This window comes from Elephas maximus, chromosome 24 (assembly GCF_024166365.1).
Source record: "Elephas maximus indicus isolate mEleMax1 chromosome 24, mEleMax1 primary haplotype, whole genome shotgun sequence".
NCBI classification, from domain to species: domain Eukaryota; kingdom Metazoa; phylum Chordata; class Mammalia; order Proboscidea; family Elephantidae; genus Elephas; species Elephas maximus.
This window is the reverse complement of record NC_064842.1, coordinates 50715001-50738763: the sequence shown is the minus strand read 5'-3', so window position 1 is coordinate 50738763 and position 23763 is coordinate 50715001. Positions and strand designations below refer to the sequence as shown.

The 23763-nt window shown below is 36.4% G+C and overlaps 1 protein-coding gene across 2 annotated transcripts in view; it reads right to left on the bottom strand.

The window, feature by feature from the left end:
* PLA2G4A (phospholipase A2 group IVA) overlaps window positions 1-23763 on the bottom strand; it is a 166091-nt gene that overhangs the window by 10156 nt on the left and 132172 nt on the right. The window contains exons 13-18 of one of the 2 annotated variants that reach the window (XM_049868059.1): window positions 22437-22508; window positions 18772-19014; window positions 11338-11522; window positions 1805-2000; window positions 1003-1059; window positions 187-344 (exon numbers count right to left, since the gene is read on the bottom strand). In XM_049868059.1, the coding sequence (XP_049724016.1) occupies window positions 187-344; window positions 1003-1059; window positions 1805-2000; window positions 11338-11522; window positions 18772-19014; window positions 22437-22508 (911 nt within the window). The remainder of the gene's footprint in view (window positions 1-186; window positions 345-1002; window positions 1060-1804; window positions 2001-11337; window positions 11523-18771; window positions 19015-22436; window positions 22509-23763) is intronic. The other variant, XM_049868060.1, reaches the window with a different exon arrangement.

Genomic DNA, 23763 nt, shown 5'->3' with positions numbered 1-23763 from the left:
TATCTGTGAATTTTGTAGGGTTCTCCTGGAGGTAATAAAATAATTCTTTAAAACTAAAGTGAAACATGTTGGGTGGTGTTGTTCATAAACCTTATTTTTACTACCTAAAAAAAGAAGTATTGCTGTGTGCATGTGGTATGGGAGAAAATGACCTTGTCAGTAGTCATAGCAGAAGCAAATACTTACATCAATGTTGTTCAGGGTATTGAAGTGCATTAGATCATGCAGCCTTTTGAATGCTTGATTTGGATATTGAAAGTTGAAGGTTGAAAATGGTGATTCTGGATCATCAAAAATGTCAAAGTCAGCTATTTCTTTCTCTTCCTTAGTTTCTCTTGGAACACCTAAATATCAGAAGAGTCACAAATGGTGTTACTTTGAAAATCATTAAACTGCTATAAAACTCAGGGAATGAAACATACAAATGGCCCCAAAAACAACACTGGAAGCCCCCACAGAAATCATGTCACCTGTAGCATACACTGCTAATACCCTTGCCTGTATACACTGGACTCTACCATTTCTGTGTGTTCCGGTGACTTCCAACTGCCGGTATCTGCATCTCTTAGCCTGAGGGCTTTCTGCCCCTCCCTGCAACTATGGAGGCTGCTTTGCCCATTAACAGCAGGTTGGAAGTTCTGGAAATGAATGCTAGCTCCATCTCAGGCAGCCCTCAATCAATAACTCTAGGAATTTAGTATATAAATAAATGACCGAGTTCCCTGGCCTCTTAGTGTGTGTGTGTGGCGGGGGCGGGGGGGGGGGGGAAGGAAGATTCTAGACCCTAGGTTCTATTATATTGTTTAGAGTTTCCCTGCAAATTTACGTCCCGGTGGCCCATTGTGGTAGCCACCATAATAACACAGCCTTTGTTGTCTGTTTTCCTTCCTTTATCACTTCACCACTCTCCTACTAAAGTTTCTTGCTTCACCCAAATAAACCATTTGCACTCTAATCGTTTTCTCAGCATCTTATCCTGGGGAACCCAAGCCAAAACATTACCTGTCTTCATGCCACAGGAATCCCCTAGGGCATGCCAACTGCTCATGGAGTCTCTCCCTGAGAATTAACAATGATAGAAAATATTCGTGGTGGCTTAAAATATCTGGCCAGTCTTCTTCTCTGAATCACCCCTACTGACTCTTTTCTGGACTTCAAAACAATCTAGAAAAAGATCGCTTTCTCCTCCATGACCATTATTTGGGTATTTCCTTTTAAAACTGCATTTTCTGGTCCTAAAATGATATGGTTTTTAGGCCTTTACCATACTGCCTGTCAATCTCTACATATCCTTTCATGAGTCAAAATCTTCCTTAAAGAAGAGTAACACATTTCTCTGGATGCTGTAAAACAGAACTATATTGCCTTTAACTTGATTCTCTATTACTACCTGAAATAAAATATGACAAATTGTTAGCCATCTCATACCGCTAGATCACATTCATTGTGTGGTCAGTAAAATTCCGAGAATCCATTGCGTTAATTGTTCTAAAACAAGGGCTCACCTACAAGGGTAATATTCAAAATATGTAACAGTGCCGGAACAAACCTAACGCCAGGTTTTGTGGCAAGGCATGGAGGTTCTCACTGAGCTAGTTGTTAACCCTCCAACTGCTGGATTGTGAGAATCACAGGGTGGGAAAGAGGGGAAATACTTGGGGGGGTAAGACAGTAGTTATATATAAAAGGGAAGATTTCAATATGTAAAAACTGGTACAGCAGTACCAGTGTGAACCTTCTTAATATCAGTCTTGCTTCCCTACCAGACTTCTACGTTATAGAACAGAACCTATTCCCAACATACCTGGAGACTTGTACTTTCTGAAGTTGATGTTGGCCAGAACAAAGTGGATGATAGTTGGGCAATCTTTCTCCACATCAGGGTTCTTGGGTTTAAAGACATAGCACTCCTTCAGTCCTTCCCGATCAAACACATAAGGATCAATCTTTGGAAAAGGGAGCTTGTTCATTTTAGCCCACTTTTCTGCAAGTAGAAGTTCCTATGGGAGAGGGAGATGCATTTGACAATTTTTAGTTTTTATTTGCTCCGTTGGTCTGGTCATCATTCAATACTAATTAACCCATTGCCATCAAGTCGATTTCGACTCAGTGAACCTACAGAACAGAATAGAGCTGTCCCATAGGGTTTCCAAGGCTGTAATCTTTATGCAAGCAGACTGACACATCTTTCTCCCGTGGAGTGGCTTGTAGATTCGAACCGCTAATCTTTTGGTTAGCAGCCAACCACTTGACCACTGCGCCACCAGGGCTCCTCAATATTCATTAGGTGTCTACTATGTGCCAGCAGTGGGCTCCTTGCTAGGATGAATCATGTCACTGTTCTCAAGAAGCTCATCAATCCAAAAAACGTATATATATATATAATACTCTACAAACAAACTCACTATTGTTATGTCACTCCTTGGCACAAGGCTAGCTCCACAGCAGACACTTGAAAAATTATTGATGAATTAAGCTGAAGTTATGTTGATGTAACTGCTAGAAAATTGCATGAGACTTGCCCTTAGGAGTAAAAGAAACTGATGAAGCAGAATGAAGAACTCTTTGTTACTAGATTTTAACCCATTTCATCTCCATAAAAGTGTAAAATGTACACCAAAGTATATATTTTATATATGTAAAAATATTTGAGTTACTCTAAATCAGCTTTTTTTGCTCCGCCTTAAGAAAAGAAGTTGAACTCTGGCCTTAGCATGTTGCTATTATATGTGTAAGAGCTATGAGTAGCCTGTACAGAGGTACCGAGAGTTTAGTTAATGGGCGTAGCAGATTGCATTGTTTCCACATATCAGCTCCCTTCCTGGTAAGAGGTTACGCATCCCCATGAGAATGAGAAAACACATGGAACCCAGCCATCGCAGCTGATTTTTAGCTGCTGCCATATACCGAGCTGCTGCTACCAAGAAATACTTGTTTGTTGCAGCTACTGAGACGTTGGGCTTTCCCCTCCTCCCGCCCCAAATCAAAGCTGACTGATGTAATGGGTAAGCAGAGCAATTATTTAAACTAGAGAACATAAATCAATAAGCCTCCTTCATACACAGCACCGTGAACTAATTCTGTGATATCGGACACCTTCTTAACCTCTCTGTGCTCAATATCCTCAAGTATAAAATAGGATTTCTATTAAAATTGAATGAATCAATATTTGTACAGTATTTAGAAGAGTGCCTGTCACATATTAAGTGCTATACAAATATTTTATAAATAAATGCCAATAAAGAGAGGGAAAGAGATGGAAGGAAAACAAGTTTAGAAAACAAAACAGAAAAAAGGAAGACCAATAGAAGCAGCATTAGGAAAATTCTAGAGAAAGGAACTTTTATGGAAATTATAATTACAGTCTTAAGTTTTTTTTTTTTTTTTAAACTATTCTTGGCATCTCAGTTCATTGCAGAATAATCATTGGTTGCCAACTAAGTTCCAGTCTCCACGCTAGGGGTCGGGGACATAGCAGTGGGTAAAACATTCATAGCTCTTGTCATGACATGTATAGCTTGGTAGGTGAAAAACAGTAAGCAAATAGCCCTTCCTGTATATAACTGTGATAAATGCTACGAAAAAAAGCACAGTTCACCATGAGATTTTACCATACAACTGGGCTACTTCCTCTGAGTATTTATTTATTCATTCAACAATTATTATTGAGTACCTCCTACATGCCAGGTATAAGAAAGGTTCTCCCTGAAAAACCTTGGAGCATACTATAAAAAAAAAAAAAAAAACTATAGGAGAGATAAAATATAGATATTACGGTACAGTGCGATAAAAGCATCGAAGGTGACGGGCAGTTATGTCCCTTGCTGTGAAGTCTAAAAATGCCCAGATCAAACAAGATGTCTTAAGTTGCTAGCTGGGTGACTTTGGGCAAATATCTTAGTCACATCAGCTCAACAAGCAAGAAATCATTTTCTGGGATAAGTATGAGGTCCTATTCCCCTAACGACACCTTATGGATCATAAGTAAAAACAAACAACTCGGGGACCTGGTTGTTCACTAGCCCTGAAATGGCATGGCTTCCAAACTTACTTCATCTACATTTTACCTGTTCCTTACTTCTTACTTCTAGGCAACTAATTTTCTACATCTGTAAAATAAAGCTAATACTATTATCTTCCTCATAGGATTGCTGTGAGGATTAAATACGACAAGGTATAAAGAACTCAGTAATTCAGATTCAGTAAAAACAAGCACTTTAAAATAGCACCTTACATTCAGAGAAAAATAAACATTCATTTGAGCTCTCACTGTTCTAGATACTTTTGGAATGTTGTGAATTTTAAGTTGATCAGCTCTCTCTCCATACCACTTGTAAAGAGAAAATAACCTGGGAGAACAAAGGATTTAATGATTATAAAGGGATTTATACTGTAAACTATTAAGCTAAATATGATGATGCTTCACAGAAAATCCCATATCCGTATGACTAATTTCTTGTCTGAAACTTGAGAAAACTTTTATCACCAAGCCCCTCTACCTTTTACCTATTCAGTTGAATTGTTCAGCTTGTTATTTATTGTCCGGCACTATTTATAATTGTTCATTCAAGATTATTCAACATCAACATAAAACCAAAAGTTTACACTGTGGCTCAGTTGCATGCGGGCAAGGAAAAGAAGGAGCTTTCTAGTGTTTACAAACATGACTCAAAGAGTATGACCAATGATGTGTGTGTGGATGTGTGGAGAAAGAGGAAAAGGGAACTGCGTGAGATAAAAGTCCAGGCTATTTTTGGATAAACCATTTCACAGTGGAATCGGGGAGAAATGGAAACTTTCCCTTTTCCTTATGCAATCCTGATGTGGAAAAGATTAAAAACTGATGACTACAGAGACGGTGATTACAGGATGAAAAAACCGTCTCCTCTCTGATGCCTCATTCCTCATTTTGTAAAGACTAAGAAACCATGACCCAGACTCTGAGTAGAGCAGACTAGTTAAAGTATTTTTGGAAGAATGCCGTGAACAAAAAAAAAAATGCTGGTCCACAAATGACAGCAATATGCCAGAACCGTGTTCTACCTTGTTTTGGTTATTGTTTGATACCTCAAATACTTCATATTTCCATAGATTAATTCATAGTAAAGTTACATTTAAAAAAACAGTTGCCATTGAGTCAATTCAGACTCACAGAGATTCCATGTGTGTCAGAAGAGAACTGTGCCCCATTGCGTTTTCAATGGCTAATTTTTTGGAAGTAGATCTCCAGTTCTTTCTTTTGAGGGGTTTCTGGGTAGACTCAAATCGCCAACCTTTTGGTCAGCAGCCCAGTGCATTAATTGTTTGCACCACCCAGGGACTTCATAATATTAATCAAAAACGTTTTCTGGAGAGGGAAAAATTTGACTCTTCTTTAAAGTGTATTTTAAGATGTCTGCACTCTTTTTCGAGTATTTACACACCACTAAAAAGTCTTGAAGGAAGGATAGGAAAAATAATCTAAATAGCATAAATATATTCAAAACCACAGTGTAAATGCCACTCAAAATATAAAAAACAATAAACTGGTTTTTCATCAGAGGAAACAAGACTCTTTCTCTCTGTGCAAACCTAGGATCTATGCCTTTAAAGATGTTTCTTAAAACCTATTTTTAAGTTTGGGGAGTGGGCGGAGTATAAGTATGCAAATAAAGTTGACAAATCTTAGAAAAATACTGAAACCTATTTTAAAGATTGGAGGGGGGAATATAATTATGTAAATAAAATTAATTAATCTTGGAAAACTATTGAAGCAACTAATATAAGTACAGCAGACAGAAACTAAAATTTACAATTCATTATTTTGTAGCTATAGTCACTATCACTTCCTAAAAAATACATGCTAGCATTAGGATCCAAGAGCTCTATAATGCAATAAACCAAAAAAAAAAAAAAATCCAAACCCACTGCCATTCAGCGGATTCCAAGTCATAAGGAACCTATAGGGCTTCCAAGGCTGTAAATCTCTACGGAAGCAGACTGCCACATTTTCTCCCTTGGAGCCATTGGTGGTTTCAAATCACCGACCTTTCGGTTAGCAGTCGATAGCTTTAACCACAGTGACACCAGGGCTCCTTATAATGCAATAGAGGTAGAAATAAATTTTCTGTATTAAGACTTTTCAGCTAGCTCTTCTTCACTAAGAACTTACTATAAATTCACAAAAAATACATAAGGAGAAATTAATGCTTGATTTTTTACCCATCACAAGCTATCTGATCCTCAGTATCCTATACAGGTACACCTGGAATTGCTACATTTAATGCCATGCAGTGCCGTTATATCAGCCCATGGGGGTTGGAGCCCACAAAGTAGATACTTGGACTGGTTTAGCCATGATAGTATAACCCAACCTAAGAATTATAAGTGAATCACACAGAAAACCTAAAGCAAGGATCACATCCTAATGTCAATAAATAAGGAGGAAAAATACAGATTTATTTTTTTCTTTACTTGTGGATTTCAATGGAATTTTGACCTGGAGTAAAATATAGAGAGATAAAGTTAACCAGACATTACACCTACCATTTGTGAAGACTAGCTAATTTCAAATTCTCCTTCCTTCTGGCCTTTCTCATTGTCTCCTCTCTCTCTTTTTTCTTCTTTTTTTTAATGGGCCCATTTTTCTGGCTTCCAGTGATTAAGCATTGTCAAGAGCACTGAAAGACTGAGCCAGACTTTTGTCCAATGTACGTCAACAGAAATAACATAATAATTCTAACATTTTATTCTTCATAAAATTTAGTAAGATTAAAAAAATAAAAATATCTCCAGTAGCTAAACTCAGAACTCTCTATACTCCTTACTTGCTTGATTACTTATCTGTAACTCTTCAATAAGACAGATTTTTTTTTTTCTTTTCTTTTTCTAAATTCACAGGATGGTTGTTTTGCAGATGCTGACTTGTTTCCATGACCAATATTAAAGAAAAATCCCATTAGAATCACTGGTGAACAAAATTTGCATATTATAGAGCTAACAGTTATTAAATGGTTAACAAAAAGAAGGTTGACAAAACGAAATAGAGCTACTTTTTTCAGATTAGTAAAAGTATTATTTGGAATCATAAGACTCCTTTATATCTGCATTATCAATAATAACACTACTGACCTAAAGAAGATTCTCAGCATCACTTACATTGATGTTATCAACTTTCAAGGGCAGCTACAAAGCAGATATATCATGAACTGTGGTTGTCTTCATCAAAAGCTATGATATCCATCTCTCTATATTTTCCTTACAAAATCCCAGATTTAACTCTGCTTATGGAAAGCTAGAATATTCAATAAATATGAAATACAGTCAACGGTTCGGAGTTTTTGCCCAGCATATATGCTCACCTCTTTTATGAAAAACGGTGTTTGTAGTTGAATCTCAAAATAGAAAATGATTCACTATTTAATCACCTAAATAAATTCATATTATGTATAGCTGATTAGTACATCAGAACCTTCTTCCCTCTGTCCAAAGAAATGTGTGTAGACTCTAAAAAGTATCCCATTTTAGCATTTAAAATGTATTATTTTATCAATTTAATAATTATATTTGGAAAATCTTTAAAGTCCACTTCAGCAATACATGCTCATAATCAAACTCATAAGTTTAAAAATCTCCTTCCACTATTCAAAAATAAACATGAAAAGTTCATTTTGTTCATTTTAAACTTCCTGAAGTTCATCTTTGGAGAACATTAAAAAAACAAAGCAGTGTATTTAATATATTGCAATTTCCTTAATAGTAAATCTCTGCAAATGCCACTCATTATTTCTAAAGTAATAGGTTTTATGTTATAGTAAACCAATAATAAAAGGAAATATATACAGTTAGGGGAGGGGATGAAGTGCAATGAATTGAAAAAACTATTCTAAAGGACATCCATGAAAATACACAGGTAGAATGTCTACAGATTATTTTTAGATAGAAAGAGGTGGTGATTGCAGACAAGCTCTCTAAGACTGTAAACATACAATAAAGCTACAGCTATCAAAGAACAGTACGAAACTCAGATAAAAATTGTCAGATGGACCAGTGGAATACAACAGAGGAACTCAAAACAGATCTTAGTGCTCTTAATACCAATACGATGTATGATAAAGGAATCATCACAAAATTATGTTGGATAAAAGTCTATGAGGACTGTATTATTACACATTCAGTATTTTCAGAAAGATTAATAAGCTGAAATATTTTTTTAAATTATTGTAAAATAAAATTAGTCCAACTGATCTTGGTGAGAAGTATACATTTCAAGAATACAAACAATGGAAGAAGTCACAAAGTCAATCTATTGGACTACATAAATATTTAAAATATTAAAATCATCAGAGAAAACAATTTAAATTCAAATGACACATTATATAATATTTTCAAACATAAGACAAAACTGAATATCCTTAAGATATGAAAATGCCTGTTAAGCAATACCAGCAACATTAAGGATCCAATTTAAAAATATTTTAAAAAATCAACAAATCATAAGCATGACAAGTCATGCACAGTGGTTAAGGGCTATGACTGCTAACCAAAAAGTAGGCAGTTCAAATCCACCAGCTGCTCCTTGGAAACCTTATGAGACAGTTCTACTCTGTTCAGTAGGGTCACTATGAGTCGGAATCGACTCCATGGCAACAGGTTTGGTTTTGTTTCTGGTATGACAAGCCATTTAATCTAACACAGAAACAAAAGTAAACTGGTAAACTGAATGTGAGTTTCTTCTTTTTTTTTTTTAACTCTTTGTCATTTTGCACATTTTTTTACATTGTTTTTATTTATTTTTTCATGCCTGCAAAGGCATGTGAAACAGTGGCTCGCATATACAATCTGCTATAGAAATGTAAATCTGTGTAGCTTTTCTGAAAAAGCAACCTGGAAATACTTATTAAAAGTAATAACCAATACACATCTGCAAGCCCAACTTATGGAAAGAATAAAAAATGTGATTAAAGATTCATGTGCAAGGATAATCATTATAAATAAAAAGTGGCAAAATAGCAATAATCTAAATGTTGAAAATAGAGCAGTTTTTGACAAATTCTTGCGTATTCATAAATAGAGATACTATGTCATCTTCAAAAAATTAAGTTTTTGAAAAATATTTAGTGACACGGGGAAATGCTCACACTATGATTGTTAAGTAGAAAGAAGCAGAATGTAGAGCTATATGACTCTGCTGTTGTCACGCGCACACGAACACACACACATAGAGAAGAGAGACTAGAACAAATACCAAAAGACTGGTAGCTGTTGTGTCTGAATAGCAGAAGCACTTTACATATTTTCCAAATTCCCAAACATTTATGAGTCCATATTCTTCTTAATCAGAAATAAGGAATCAACATTTAAAAACGACTACAAAATACAATGGTTCTTTTTACAGGGACAAAGTGATATTCTAAAACCTCTTCCAATATCAACTCATTGAGATAGTAGAGCTCTGATTCATATCCAAATGATGGTTTTGACATTTTACACTCCCATTGTTGAAAAGAATAATACAGTACCTTCCATCACTAGAACCAACTTCAAAGCTAACATCTGAGTCATCCACTGAAACCTGCTTTCCCATCATTCCTCAGGGGTCATCAAATCCAGCTGCAGTGTTGATTTTCACTGTCAACCCCCTGGTGAAACACCCCATTACCCTATGCTTGGCTTACAGTAAGGCCCTCTTCATTTTAATCTTTTGCAATCCATCCTTCAATTCATCCTAGTTTCCACTGCCAGATTAATCACACTAAAATTCCAATTTCATGAAATCATTTATCTGATAGATATCCTCCACTGATTCTCTATTTCCTATCTTCCAATCTTAAATTCTTCCCTAACGCCCTCCAAATGTGAGCTCAATCTCTATCACTTCTAATCAGATCACTCCATTTCCTCAGATGTTCTGCTCATTGCCATCTCTGTGTTATTTCATCCTGTTTCTTTTATTTCTCTGCTTACCTACTCCAGGACACATCAAATTATTCTTACACTGATCTCTTATAATGCACATACCAATATAAACCCAAATAACTATTGAACATTCTAATTTTCTTGATTTCCTCCCAAATGGTTCTTGTATAAAGTCTTTCCTACCAGAAGGCCAAATGTTATGGACATCAGGAACTATGTTTTCCAATTAACAGCTGCCCAAGGCACACAGCACAGCAAAGAGTACACCCAAGTATGCACAAAGGAGTCAACAAGTACAGGGGAAAGCGTTAGACTCTCATTTGGCAGTCTTGGAATCTGGTCCTGGCTTGACCACTTAGCAGCACATCCACAGCTAGATCCTGGGCTGTGCTCTTTTCACACCTTATCATATTTAATTATTGGTGTGATGAGATTGCTTGATCTCACCAAATTTGTTTCCTTGTCTGAATACCACTAACTGCCTCAGAAAAAGATCAAATATAAAATCCTTTTGAAAATTGCAAAGTTTTATATATATATACATACATAGAGAGAGAGGGAGAGCAGAACTGCCCCACAGGGTTTCCTAGGAGTGGCTGCTGGATTCAAACTGCCGACCTTTTGGTTAGCAGCCAAGCTCTTAAACTATTATGCCATGAGGGCTTTATATATGCATATATGGATGTTTCTATACCACTGTCTATCTCTCTCTTCCCTTGAACTCTAAGTGTTGTCACCTTTTTCTTAACCTCCAGTCATCCCTCAAACAACCGCAGTTGGACTTCTGCCCTCACAATAGGTTTATCCTATTGAAACTGCTCTTGCCCAGTTTATCAAAGACTTCCTTGTTGTGAAGTAGCTTCCATTAGTTTTTATAACACTACACACTTCCTTTGTTTCCTTCCTATTTTCCCTTGATGCTGTTGTTCTGCAAACAAAAAAACAAAACAAAACAAAAACACATCAAAACCATTGCCATCGAGTCGATTCCAACTCATATCAACCCTGTACGGCTGAGTAGAACTGCCCTGTAGGGTTTCCAAGGGAACGGCTGACATTTTAGTCAGTAGCTGAGCTCTTAACCACTGCACCATCAGAGCTCATTTTTTTTTTTTTTTTTTGGCTTTAATTAACTTTTACCTGCTGATAACTCTCAAAACCTTACATTTTTCAGCTCAATTTTCTTCCAGAACTTCAGATCCATTGTGTCGTACTTGTCTTGATCAAGACTCTGACTTTAATGTGGATCATGGGGAATCATTTAAATGTTTCTTTAAGCAGGGAAGTGAATGAATCAGTTCTGTGTTTTAGAAATACTACTGGTAATGATGTAGAAAATAGGCTTAAGGGATAAGAAACTAGGGTCAAGGAGACTAAGAGATTTAAAAGACATGCAAGAGAATATGGTAGATAAAAGGATGTTATATACCCTCTTCTTACCTTGAAGGGAGGACTGGAGTCACTTGGTCTTGCAGAAAAGTCAAAGGAAATGATGAGATCTACCCCTCTCTGTGGTCTCAGGATCAAAGGATAGGGCAGGTTAAATGTGAGCCCACTGTCCACTACATGGATCTTTTTACTTTTGACATCCAGGGGCTCATATATTCTTTCAAATTCATCAGGATCTTAAAAAAGGGAAGAAATGAAGAAAAGAATGAATTAAGTAATTATTTATCATTCAACATTATTAAGGATATAAAAATGTTTGTTAGGTAAATTTAAGAGGCAGAATGCCATAGAGTTAGGCCCTCAGGCTGAGGAGACAAACAGATTCAGGCATGAGTCCAGTTTTGGAGGTTTTAAGTTATTGTCTTTTAGTTTTAGCTTCTTCTATAACATCAGGGTAAAAGTGCTCACTACCAGGAAGGTTGCTGTAAGGATGAAGCAGGACAAAACATGGAAAGTGCTTAGCACAGGCCCTGGAATTAACTCTCTTTAATAACATCATCTCATATTACATTGTTTTAAAGATACCTCCTCATACGTTATCTTGGGTGTAAGTTTATAGAAGCCATGTAAGACAGAGAATATTACTTTTGCTTTTTTAAAATTTTTGTTTTAAAATCTCTCACCTCTGAAATACTGGGTAATAAATGAATGTTATAAACTATAGCTAGTTGCACTCATGATAAAGAAGAAAATAGTTTAAAGGTAAGACGATTTTTACTGTTCAGCCCAGCTGAAGGAAAAAGGAAAAACATGAATCAATGGCCTTAAATGAAAAGCAGATGTCCTAAAATGGGCTATTATTTTTTAAAGACAAGAATAAGGTTAGGTGACTGAATAATAAAGGCATGACAAGTTTAATTTAAAAAAAAAAAAAAAAAGAGCTTTCATTAATTATCAAAAATACTGATGGAGTATTCGCTATGTCCAAGGAGATCTCCTAGGCCAAGGAAAGAGAGATGAGGAATCATTTTTTAAATAATTACATTAATCAAGATCCTAAGCTTCTATCTATTATAGAACCTGGAACTTAAGGACTGTAAAATTTATAAATATATGTGTGTGTGTGCGTTATTAAAACCAATTAAATCATCTATTACTCTTTTTTTGTTTAAAAATTACATATATGAATTTATGAGGTTAAAAAGTTTAATCTTTGGTTTATATTATTTTTTAAATATCTTACTAAGAAGCTGTACATTCATTATTTGGGTATTCTTACGTCTTCTAAAAGCTGCTTCATTAACTTAGAGTACCTATTATGTATTAGAAATTTCATATATAAGATTTCTCATCCTTATGAGACTCTTGCAAAGGCAATATTAGTAACCTTCTTTTAAAGATAAGGAAACAGAAGCCCAAAGAAGTGAAGTTAATTGTCTGGTTCCAACACAGATAATGAAAGTCAAGATTTCAAGCCAGGTATTTCTGTCCATGAAGCCCAAAACCTGTGTACAAGGTCACACTGTGACTTCAGACCCAGGCACAGCCAAACAACTAAAAGGGTTTAGAATGGGTACCATAAAAAGCAATAACTACAATGTACAGAGGCTATCTACACATGCCTCCTTGTATTATTAAAATCGCATTAATGTCAATATTTCTTAAATGCAGTGATTTGTCTTAAAATAATAAAAAAATATAATAATTGGTAAATGCTTTTCTTTGGCTCCTTAAACTCATCATTTAGGAATTTAGATAAAAGATTAAACAAAAACAGATCATTGCTCTCATATTCTGTTTAATTTTTCCCTTCATATCAAGACTCTTTTTACCTCTCATAAATTCAAGATGCATTTGAGAGAAAATAATTATGTCTATCTAGTGGACCAATTTTTTTTTTTTTCCCAGCTCTAATATATAGCTAAACACCGTTACTAAAACCATCCAGATGAACCACCAGGAAGTAGTATTTCTCACCCAAGTTGCAAAGACCATAGTTGGCAAGATATTTATAGATGCTTCACACACAAAATAAGGGTCCCAGGATCAAAGAGGTCTGAGAAAGACAAGATTCAACAGCCTACATTAATAACTGACTATATTGCATGTTCCCTCTCCTCACTATGTCTGTGCTGAGGGCACTTTGTATGATGATGCCATTAAATCCTCACAATAACGATGTAGGGTAGGTACCACTATTACTCCTATTTTATAGTAAACTGAGGCTTATGTTAAATAACCGCTTAAGATTTTCAAGTTAATAAGTGGCCAAGTTGGGATTCCAATGTAAGCCATTCTGCTTTTAAAGCACTGTACTTTTAAGGCACTTTTAAGGAGGATTTCTCAAACTCACCAGGGTATCCCATTGCGTTGAAGAGAGGGGGACGGAGTTTCCAGGTTTTCCAAAATTATTGAACTTGAACTCTATTTATTGTATCACATCTACTGAAATGTCATAGAGGGTTTGATAAATGTCACTATAGAAGAATATCATCCCATAATTTAAAGAATATATGTTGTTACGGTTTGAATTCTGACCCCCAAAAAGATACACTGAAGTCCTAACTCCTAGTACCTGTGCTCATCGCCTTGTTCAGAAATAAGCTCTTTGATGTTATCAGTTAACACGAAGTCATACCAGAGTAGGGGGGTCCTGATATAATCAGAGTGATGCCCTTATAAAAAAGGAGAAGAGATGTAGAGAGACAGAGGAAGGATGCCATGTGATGCTCCAGCTACAAGCCAAGGAACACCCGGAGCTACCAGGAGCTGGAAGGGACAAGGAAGGGTCTTCCCCTAGAGCCTTCAGAGACAGGGCATGGCCCTAAATTCAAACTACTAGCCCTCCCAAACTGTAAGACAATAAATTACTGTTCTTATCTGCCACCCAGTTTGTGATATTTTGTTCAGGCAGCCCTAGGAAATCATTACACGGGGCTTCCGGCCTGTGAATTAAAGAATCAGGTTCTTAGATAGACATGGAAACATACTGTGTTTTACAATTATGTAACATGTCTTCAAAACAGTTCAGCTGACCATTCAGCTGCAGGTCTTTGTGATGGGCACTTTATAAATAAATCATACAAAATTCAATTTACAGTGTACAAATATTTATGTTTGTGTTTTGAACTCTAACCTAAATTAGCTCATTTCCTAATTTCTTGTTCCAGATGGTGTATGTCACATTAAATAACATAAACATAAAAGTAAACAGGAAAGAAGTCATGTAATTAACGAGCAGCCTTTCCAGAATTAGTTTCCACAGGTACCTAACTCTTCTGAAGTAAACAAATGAGGTGAATTTTATCATCTTATAATTTGCCTTGTTCTTGAAAGATCATCTGCAAGGTTAAGTAATAAATGCAGAAACAGTGTCTTAACTTTTTCTCATTTTAAAGTGAGGAATTATTCTAAAATGCTCAAATTTTAATCTGTATAAATTAAATTAGCACAGGGTGAGCTAATATCTAAGATTTTCCCAACATAATGGCTAGATTGGATAAAAATTTCTACCTCCTGTGCGTGTGGGTGGTGGGAGGGAGGCTCCCAAACATAAAAGAGAAAAATGAAAACAACTAAATTTTTAATTAAATTGTGGCAGTTTAACTGTACACTAAATAGGGGTTTGACTGAGGACTTTATGAACCGAGATAGGATAACACACACAGTTATTTTAAAAGTTGGAAACAACCAGAGGGAGATAAAGAGGACTATCTTAGGAGGGCTCAGTCCCTGGAGAAGGACATCATGCTTGGTAAAGTAGAGGGTCAGCAAAAAAGAGGAAGACCCTCAACGAGATGGATTGACACGTTGGCTGCAACAATGGGCTCAAGCAGAGCAACGATTGTGAGGATGGTGCAGGACTAGGCAGTGTTTCGTTCTGTTGTGCATAGGGTCGCTGAGTCGCAACCGACTTGACAGCACCTAACAACAACAACAGTCTTAGTAAGGGCCTTGACTGAAAAAGCATTTATCAATTCAGTAAACTCAATCTAAAATGCAGTCATTGCTAGCAATGTTGTTCTTTAAATAAGAAATCTGAATGTGTTTGTCACTGAACTGGCTGAACTTCAATATATCATATACATTATTCCACTGGATAAGTACAAAGTAAGATTTAATTGTAATAATACAGACACTGAGAAATAAAATTTAAAGTTCTTTCCAAAGGTTATTAATTTAATATAATTTTAGGCTAAAACATTTCAAAAAATCTCAGCAAAAGAAACAGAAAAGAGAAAAAAGAACACCCACATTTGGCCCGTATTCTTAGTTTGCAGTTGCATCCTCAAACCAGATTGCTGTTATCCTTGCTGATTTACAAACCCGTCGGCATCAGGACTGCTGGTTTTTATTCTACTTCTCTATACACCACTATTAGCTGAAGTATATAAATCCTCCCATAAATCATAACTTTGAGGAAGACTATTGAAATGATTTTTATCTTTATGGAGGTAAGGTCTATGCCCATCTTACTCATTTCTGTACCCTGAGCCCCAAGCACCATATAAAAACAAAACAAAAGAAACAAAAAACAGACCTGCTGCCATTGAGTCTCTTCCAATTCATAGTGGCCCTATAGAACAGAGTAGAACCAACCCATAGGGTTTCTAAGAAGAGGGCGATGGATTCAAACTGCCAACCTTTTGATTAACAGTCATACCTTCTAACCACTGCACCACCAGAGCTCCTAAGCACCTTACAAGTACTCTGTAAATACTGTGTAAATTCAAGAACAAAGGAAGGAAGGTAGAAAGGAACATGAAAATGCAGAACAGTTTGGAAGACAGTGAGAAAAATGTAAGAGGCACACTTCCTCCTGAGGGTGCCAGATTGGGTAAGTAAAAATACAGGTTAAATTTAAATTTCAGATAAAGACCAAGTAATTGTTTAGTATTAAGTATATCCCTTGAAAACATTATGTAGTTTATTGGGCAACCTTAACATTTCCTAATCCACATAAAATATTGCAAAACTACCAGGAAGTTGTTAAAATACAAGCGCAGAGCACCTGCCGTGCAAATCACAGAAGAAGCCTGGCTGGTGATGAGATCAACACCAGTAATGTAAACAGAGATGTAATAACATACACACAAACAAAACTTCCATTTCCACATCAGCAAGACAATGACTAATAAAACTAAAAGCCCTGGTGGCACAGTGGTTAAGAGCTATGGCAGCTAACCAAAAGGTCTTGAATCCACTCTGTCCTACAGGGTCACTACAGGGTCGCTATGAGTCAGAATCACTGAGCAATGGGTTTGGTTTTGGGTTATAGAGAGGACTTAGCGGAGGGAGTGTAGCAGAAGGGAAAAGTTTTCAGAGCAATGTCAAGAAATCTGTGTTCCAATGCCAGCTCTTTTGAGCAATTTTAGGCAAAGATGATGCCATAGATGGAATTTGTGCCCCCTCAAAATATGTGTATCAGTTTATCTAGGCCATGATTCACAGTATTGTGTGATTGTCCACCATTTTGTCATCTAATGTGATTTTCCTATGTGTTGTAAATCCTACCTCTATGATATGAATGAGGTGGGACAGGCGGCAGTTATGTTAATGAGGCAGGGCTCAATCTACAAGATTGGATTGTGTCTTGAGTCAGTCTCTTTTGAGATATAGAAGAGAGATGAGAGCACAGAGACAGGGGGAACTCATACCACCAAGAAAGCAGTGCTGGGAGCAGACCGGGGGTTCCCGCCTGAAGAAGTTCCTAGCCCAGGGGAAAACTGATGAGAAGCACATTCCTCCAGTGCTGACAGACAGAGAAAGGCTTCCCTTGGAGAAGACATCCTGAATTTGGACTTCTAGTCTACTAGAATGTGAGAAAATAAATTTCTCTTTATTAAAGCCATCTTTTTTTTTTTTTTAACTTGTAGTATTTCTCTTACAGCAGCACTAAATGATTAAGACAGATGACAACTATCTTCTTTGATCTTCCTTTTCTACAAAGTAAAAATAACTGAAGATTCTTTCTAACTCTAAACTCTCTGGGAGTCTAAGTTGACTTTTTTAAGCTCATCATCATTCAACTATAAAATAAATTTCTAGAGGAGGCCCACAATTGATATTGCCATAGCAACAAACATATTCGTGTGTTAAAAAACAAGAAAATATGTCACTGATTGTATGGTTAAAAGTATTTTTGTATTGGATAAATTGTAAAATAGATAGTTACATTATTACATATACACTTTTATGACAGTTAATATGAAAGGGTTTGGATGTCAAGTACGTAATTGGGCATACTTCATATCCTAGACTTTGTTGCCATAAACATAATGTAAAAAATAGTGAGTTTCTACTTCTCTTTTTGAAACAACTAGAGTACGAGGGTAATTTTTGGTTTGACAATTCCTCTGAAGATCCAGCACCAAACAGAAACAGCACTACCAAAACAACGACAACAAAAATTTAAAGCCATGTTCTAATTTTCATAAATATTTTATACATAAGACACTTAAACAAAGACTAATAGAAAGTTTTTTTGAAAAATGTTCCATTTCAGTTTTTACAGTATCTTGACAAGGTCCTTGGACAAAAATTATTGAGAAAGGACATTTCAGTAGTTAAGAGAAAGACATTCAAATAGTTGAGATTAAGACAATAGTATAATGATAGGATCATTATAAAAAAGACTGTTATATATTGATTAGTCACCAAGACAAGGCTAGTTTTTAACCTAGGACACACATAAAACTGAAAAATAATGGAAATTTGGCTAAGTGAAAACCTGTAAGTGGTTGGGTTCTCATGGAGTGGCCTTAAGGAAGTTATCTAACCTTTCTGAAAACTGGAGCTATAGACTGAATAGCCTGTAGAACACTGCAGACTGGCAAACTCAATTCCATTCCAAACCCCATGTTGTATTCTTTATCGCACCACATAGATACTCAGGCTAAGATCCATGGTTACCAGGCTTCCTAACAGCTCCAGTTCTGCCTGAGGCCTAGCCTTTGCCAAGAAGAAACACCCAAGTGAGATTTGAAAGGAGGAAATGAGATAGAGGCTACATTTATGCGATTTCTAGGCCAAGCACATTTGTGGAGGCGGTTGTGGGATGATTCTGAAGTATTCTTGGAGTCATTCCTGAAAACTCAGACTAGAACTTGCTCCTCCAAGCCTTGGACAACTTTGTAAGCTCTTAATTCTCTCCTTTAAACCCCTTTTGGTTAAACAAAGTAGAGGGCTTTCTATTTTCTGAAACTGAACCTTGACCAAGCCAGAGAGTATCTAAGTCCCCTCTCAACATTCCAACGAAGATTGCCTATGCTGACATGACTAGGCCATTTCCTATCCCATGTGATTTTTTTTTTTTCTTTCAAGAAAGCAATAATTTGAAGCTTTCCTATATTGAATACATCTTGCTATAAAAGTAGATAATTGAGTATAAATGAATAATTACTAAAAATAATGAAAATGCTTCTCCCCAGGGGTGGAAAAGAATCTCCTGAATTAGCTTCCACAGATAACATTGTGTGTACTTACCTGCCACAGCTGCATCCAGTTCATCTTCATCCAAGGACTCCTGTGTGGTAAAGCCTCTCAAAGGAGACAGTGGATAGGATGTATTGAGATTCAAGCCCAACATGAAGTTGTGCACCTTCCCAGCACGTCCTTCTCGGGTATTGAATAAAGCTGAATCACTCACCAAGGCCATTAACATTCGATGAACCCAACTTGCTTGATTATCATTTTGATAGTCCCTTTCGGCATCTTCATTTTCAGTGCCTAAGGAAAAACAAAAAGGTTATTTTACAGATTCAAAAATGCATTGAAAAAAAGAAAATAAATTCTCTGAGTAACTGAATGTTAAAACAAACAATGAAGCTCTATGACGTTTGATTTTCCGTATGTTTATTTGTATAAGTGAATACATTAAATATTTCAGCTAATTACTTTTTTCTTTTCTTAAATTGTTCTTCACCTATAAATCCAATACTATAGAGTTGATGCCAACTTATAGCAACCCTATAGGACAGAATAGACTGCCCCACGGGGTTTCCAAGGCTGTAATCTTTCTGGAAACAGACTGCCACATCTTTCTCCTATGGAGTGGCTGGTTGGGTTTGAACCACTGACCTTTCGATTAGCAGCTGAGTGCTTAACCGCTGTGCCACCAGGGTGCCTTTCTTCACCTATAGTCAGTTTAAAAGTTGTATTCTTGACAGTGCTACTTGGTCTAGTCTTAAATTTCCAGGCAAACTTCTTCCATTCTCCCTTTTCTCCTTTTCCCTAGTTCTTGTTTTTTTTCTTTACACACAAACACACACACACACACACATACACACACAGGGTCACTGAAAATTTATACTAGCTAATTCTATCTTCAATGTTTCTTAGATTTACTTCTCTACCCAGATAGGTAAACACCCAAAAATTGTGCAAAATAAGAACAGACAACCAAAGGGTTCAACATACATCTGATGTTCAACAAACACCGTTATGATCAACTGATCGTATGAACTGCCATTTCATTTTTACTTATAAGATTTGTAGTTAAAACCCTGTAATTTTAAATACATACTTAATTTTTTTTTTTTTTTTTAATTTAGGACCATCTTCCAAAAGAAACAGTATTAAATAGCTTTTCCTTAAAACCTAGGCACGCCACTACTCCTGGGCACCACACCGCATAGTCCTTTAGAGCATGAACTCCAGAATCATGCTGCCCAGGCTCCGATCCTTTCTCCACTATTTACCAGCTACTTAACCCTTCTCAACCTCCATCTCCTCACCAGTAAAGCTCATGGGTTAGTTGTGAGAATTAACTGAGTTGGTGCATCCATGTAAACTTCTTAGAAAAGTGTGTGGCCCATATTAAATTCTCTATAATCACTCAGCGGTAGAAGTAGTTGTAGTAACAAGCGTAGCAACAGCATAGTCATCATCATCAATAGTCTTAACTCATAATCCAAGTCCAAAAACATCCTAGGCTAGAGTATAACCTCACCTGTTTAAACCCCATCTGATCAGGTATCTGGGAATTCTATATACAGATATGTGGTTGTTATTGTTATTTGCAATCGAGTTGGCTTTGACTCATGGTGACCTTATGTACAACAGAACTAAACATTGCCCAGCCCTGTAGCATCTTCATGATGGTTACATACATGCATATACAAAACTCTGTGTGTACATATGTGTGTGTTGAGAGAGAAAAGACAGTCTGTTCAAACTTCACTATTTAAAACAAATAAAAAGTAAACATGCACTAAAACACAACAAATGTTGATTTTTATCTTCACAAACATTAGCTGAATGAGTTGAGTAAATGAATGGATCTTCCTTTCAGTAGCAATTCACTTAACTATGTATTCACTAAAAAACATATATACTATTTTCTACCCCCATGCCTTTCTGATGCCAAATACGACACAGAGAAATTTTCATTAAAACAGATCAGGTTTTAAAATGAATGATGTACATCTCCAGATACACATGATATGAATATGATACTCAATGCTTTCCAAAAATTTGGGGTTTATTATTATTAAATATTATTAAATAACTCCCCACTTCCATACCAACAGAGGATCTGCCTTCCTTATGTTATATTTGAAAATGGCATCAATTCTGGAAGAAACTCAGCAGTCAATAGGTGTATGATGTTTATTTAATTTTTTTAGCTATAATACCAATAGTAAACATCTATTTGCAACCCTGGCGGCATAGTGGTTAAGAGTTACGGCTGCTAACCAAAAGGTCAGCAGTTTGAATCCACCAGGCACTCCTTGGAAATCGTATGGGGCAGTTCTAATCTGTCCTATAGAGTCGCTATGAGCCAGAAGCGACTCAGTGGCAACCGGTTTGGTTTTTGTTTTTGTTTTACAATTTAAGGCCTTTTCGTATGCATTTGATACTTTGATGATTGCAACAATTCTATGAGAGCAGGTAAAATGATTCAATTTTGGTCTGAAGAAACTAAAGTTGAAAATGCCAAAAGACCTTGCTCAAAATTATATGCCTAATAATGAAGGAGCCATAACTGGGACCGAATGCTTTCCGGGGCAGGGTTCTTTTGGAGTTTCTACCTAATGACCAGGGCTGCTGTATGTGATGAAGCAAATCATCTGCTGCATAAGGCAGCAGGGCAGTGGGAAAATAAGGACTGAAACTCAGCTTGTGCTCCACCGGCCAATATGTGTGCCCAGGCGGGAGCTTTGTCTTCCTAGGAAAGGGCCTTTAAATTTTCACAAGACACTGCACAGAGCCACGCCATATACCTGTGCAGCTGCATTTCTCTAACTTTCACAAACTGGTCTTACAAGAAAGTAACAGCCCAACAGTTCAATTAAAACTCAATCTTCATTTTAGTGACGATTGAGAAAGGATAAGACATACCTGGTGGAATTCATCAAGTTTTAGATAGGAAAGCATTTAATATCATCTAGAATCTGGACGATCATACTCAAACAATAGTAGGACATCATGTTCACCCATCTGTTATAAAGTCATCTCTTTGTCACTTTGTTTTTTGTTTTCTTTACTATTGGGAATGTTTTACAAATGGCTATGATAAAACACTGTGTCAAAGCGTAAAATCACTCCATTTTACTATAGATGAATATTGGCAATGAATGTCTCTGATCCTCACCTGATCCTCTCCCAACTCCACCACTGACTAGTGTGATCCATACCAAAATGAAAACTGATTCCCCTCCTAAAGGATGGGGAGTTGGCAGTGGAATGTGGCTCAGGAATGGGATGAAAATATTTTTTTTGAATGTTACTTAATAATAAAATTTTAAAAGATACATTTTAATTTTTAAAGCCAGGTAAAAACGTCCCCAAATTAAAATTTCTATGCTGAACAGCCTGACACCCTGATCAGACATGAAAAGGAATTCAACATTTCTACCATCTCAAGGCTTGCCCTCCATTTGTTCAATTGAAAATATTCTTGAGGTATTAAATCTGGGACGAGTATAAAGAACAAGTTTTTACTAAAGAAAAGAAATGAGGGATGTTTACATGCTGCGTATTTTATTACATACGCAACATTTAATCCTTTCTCTCAATGGAAAGCTACAAACTCATTACTTCAGTCCCTTAAACAGAGGCTAATATTAGTGCCCTGAGCAAGAGAATCAGACAAAATATTCATATCCTTCCCAATGGATCTCTGCCAGAGAAGGTTCCGGCTCTCTTACCTTTGGGCTCTTGTGATTCATCATCACTATCCGAGCTATCATTACTCACAATATGTTTCGCTGTAATATTTTCTGTGGAAAGAAAACAAAACAATTGAAGCATCTCAGGTGTTGAAGCTCCGAATTAAATTTACAATAAGGATGTAATCTGAGCATAAAACATAGAAAGATGTCTACTAGATTTACTAGTGTAAATGTGGATCACTTTAGTAAATCTAGATTTATAAGAATTGCCATTGCTGTCAAATTTCTCACTGGAAAACAAAATTTCACAGAATAAGAAAAATTCAGATTAGTTTAAAATTCATTCATTCATGATTTAGAGAGAAGAATTTTTATTTATCTTAATTCTGACAAGAATAACCTTATTATCCAAAGCTTCTCATTATACCATGAAAATAATCATGTTTCTTTAATTTAAATAGTTCTAAGGTATGTATGAAAGTAAATACAAAATATAACCCAAATCTACATGAGGCTATAGAACAGCTTCTTTAAAGAAAATGAAAGCTATTAATGTTATCTTTTTATTTTCAATGATACTGAAAATCAAGTGGTGAAACGCACCTTCTGCTGTCAAGAATTTGTGTCTCCTGCAGAACATATTAAGAGAGCAGTTATAAAAACTAACATTAACCAAAAAAAAAAAAAAAAAATACTCGTTGCTGTGGAGTCTATTCCAACTCATAGAGACCCTAGAGGACAGAGTAGAGCTGCCCCATAGGGTTTCCAAGGAGCACCTGGTGGATTCGAACTGCCAACCTTTTGGTTAGCAGCACTAGCTCTTAACCACTGCGCCACCAGAGTTTCCAAAAACTAAAATAGCAACCATAAATCCTAAAACAAAGATAGCAGTAAAATCTAGCATAATAACTAGCTATCTTTTTCCAAACAAAAAGCACTTAAATTATGGGGTACACAGATCATTCTGACAAACACCATTTTTAGAAAAATCAAGCTTTTTTTGGACACCTACATAAAATCACTTTCAATACAGTGGCGTTTTTTTCTTATATTAGTGAATAAAAAACCCAGTGCCGACGAGTCGATTCCGACTCATAGCAACCCTATAAGACAAAGTAGAACTGCCCCATAGAGTTTCCGAGGAGTGCCTGGCGGATTTGAACTGCCGACTAATATATATATGGAGACCTGGTGGCAAAGTGGTTAAGAGCTGGGCTGCCAACAAAAAGGTTGGCAGTTCAAATCCACCAGCTGCTCCTCGGAAACCCTATGGGGCAGTTCCATTCTTTCCTGTATGGTCGCTGTTGAGTAAGAATTGACTCCACGGCAACGGGATGTGTGTGGGGGGGGGGGGTGTATTTTA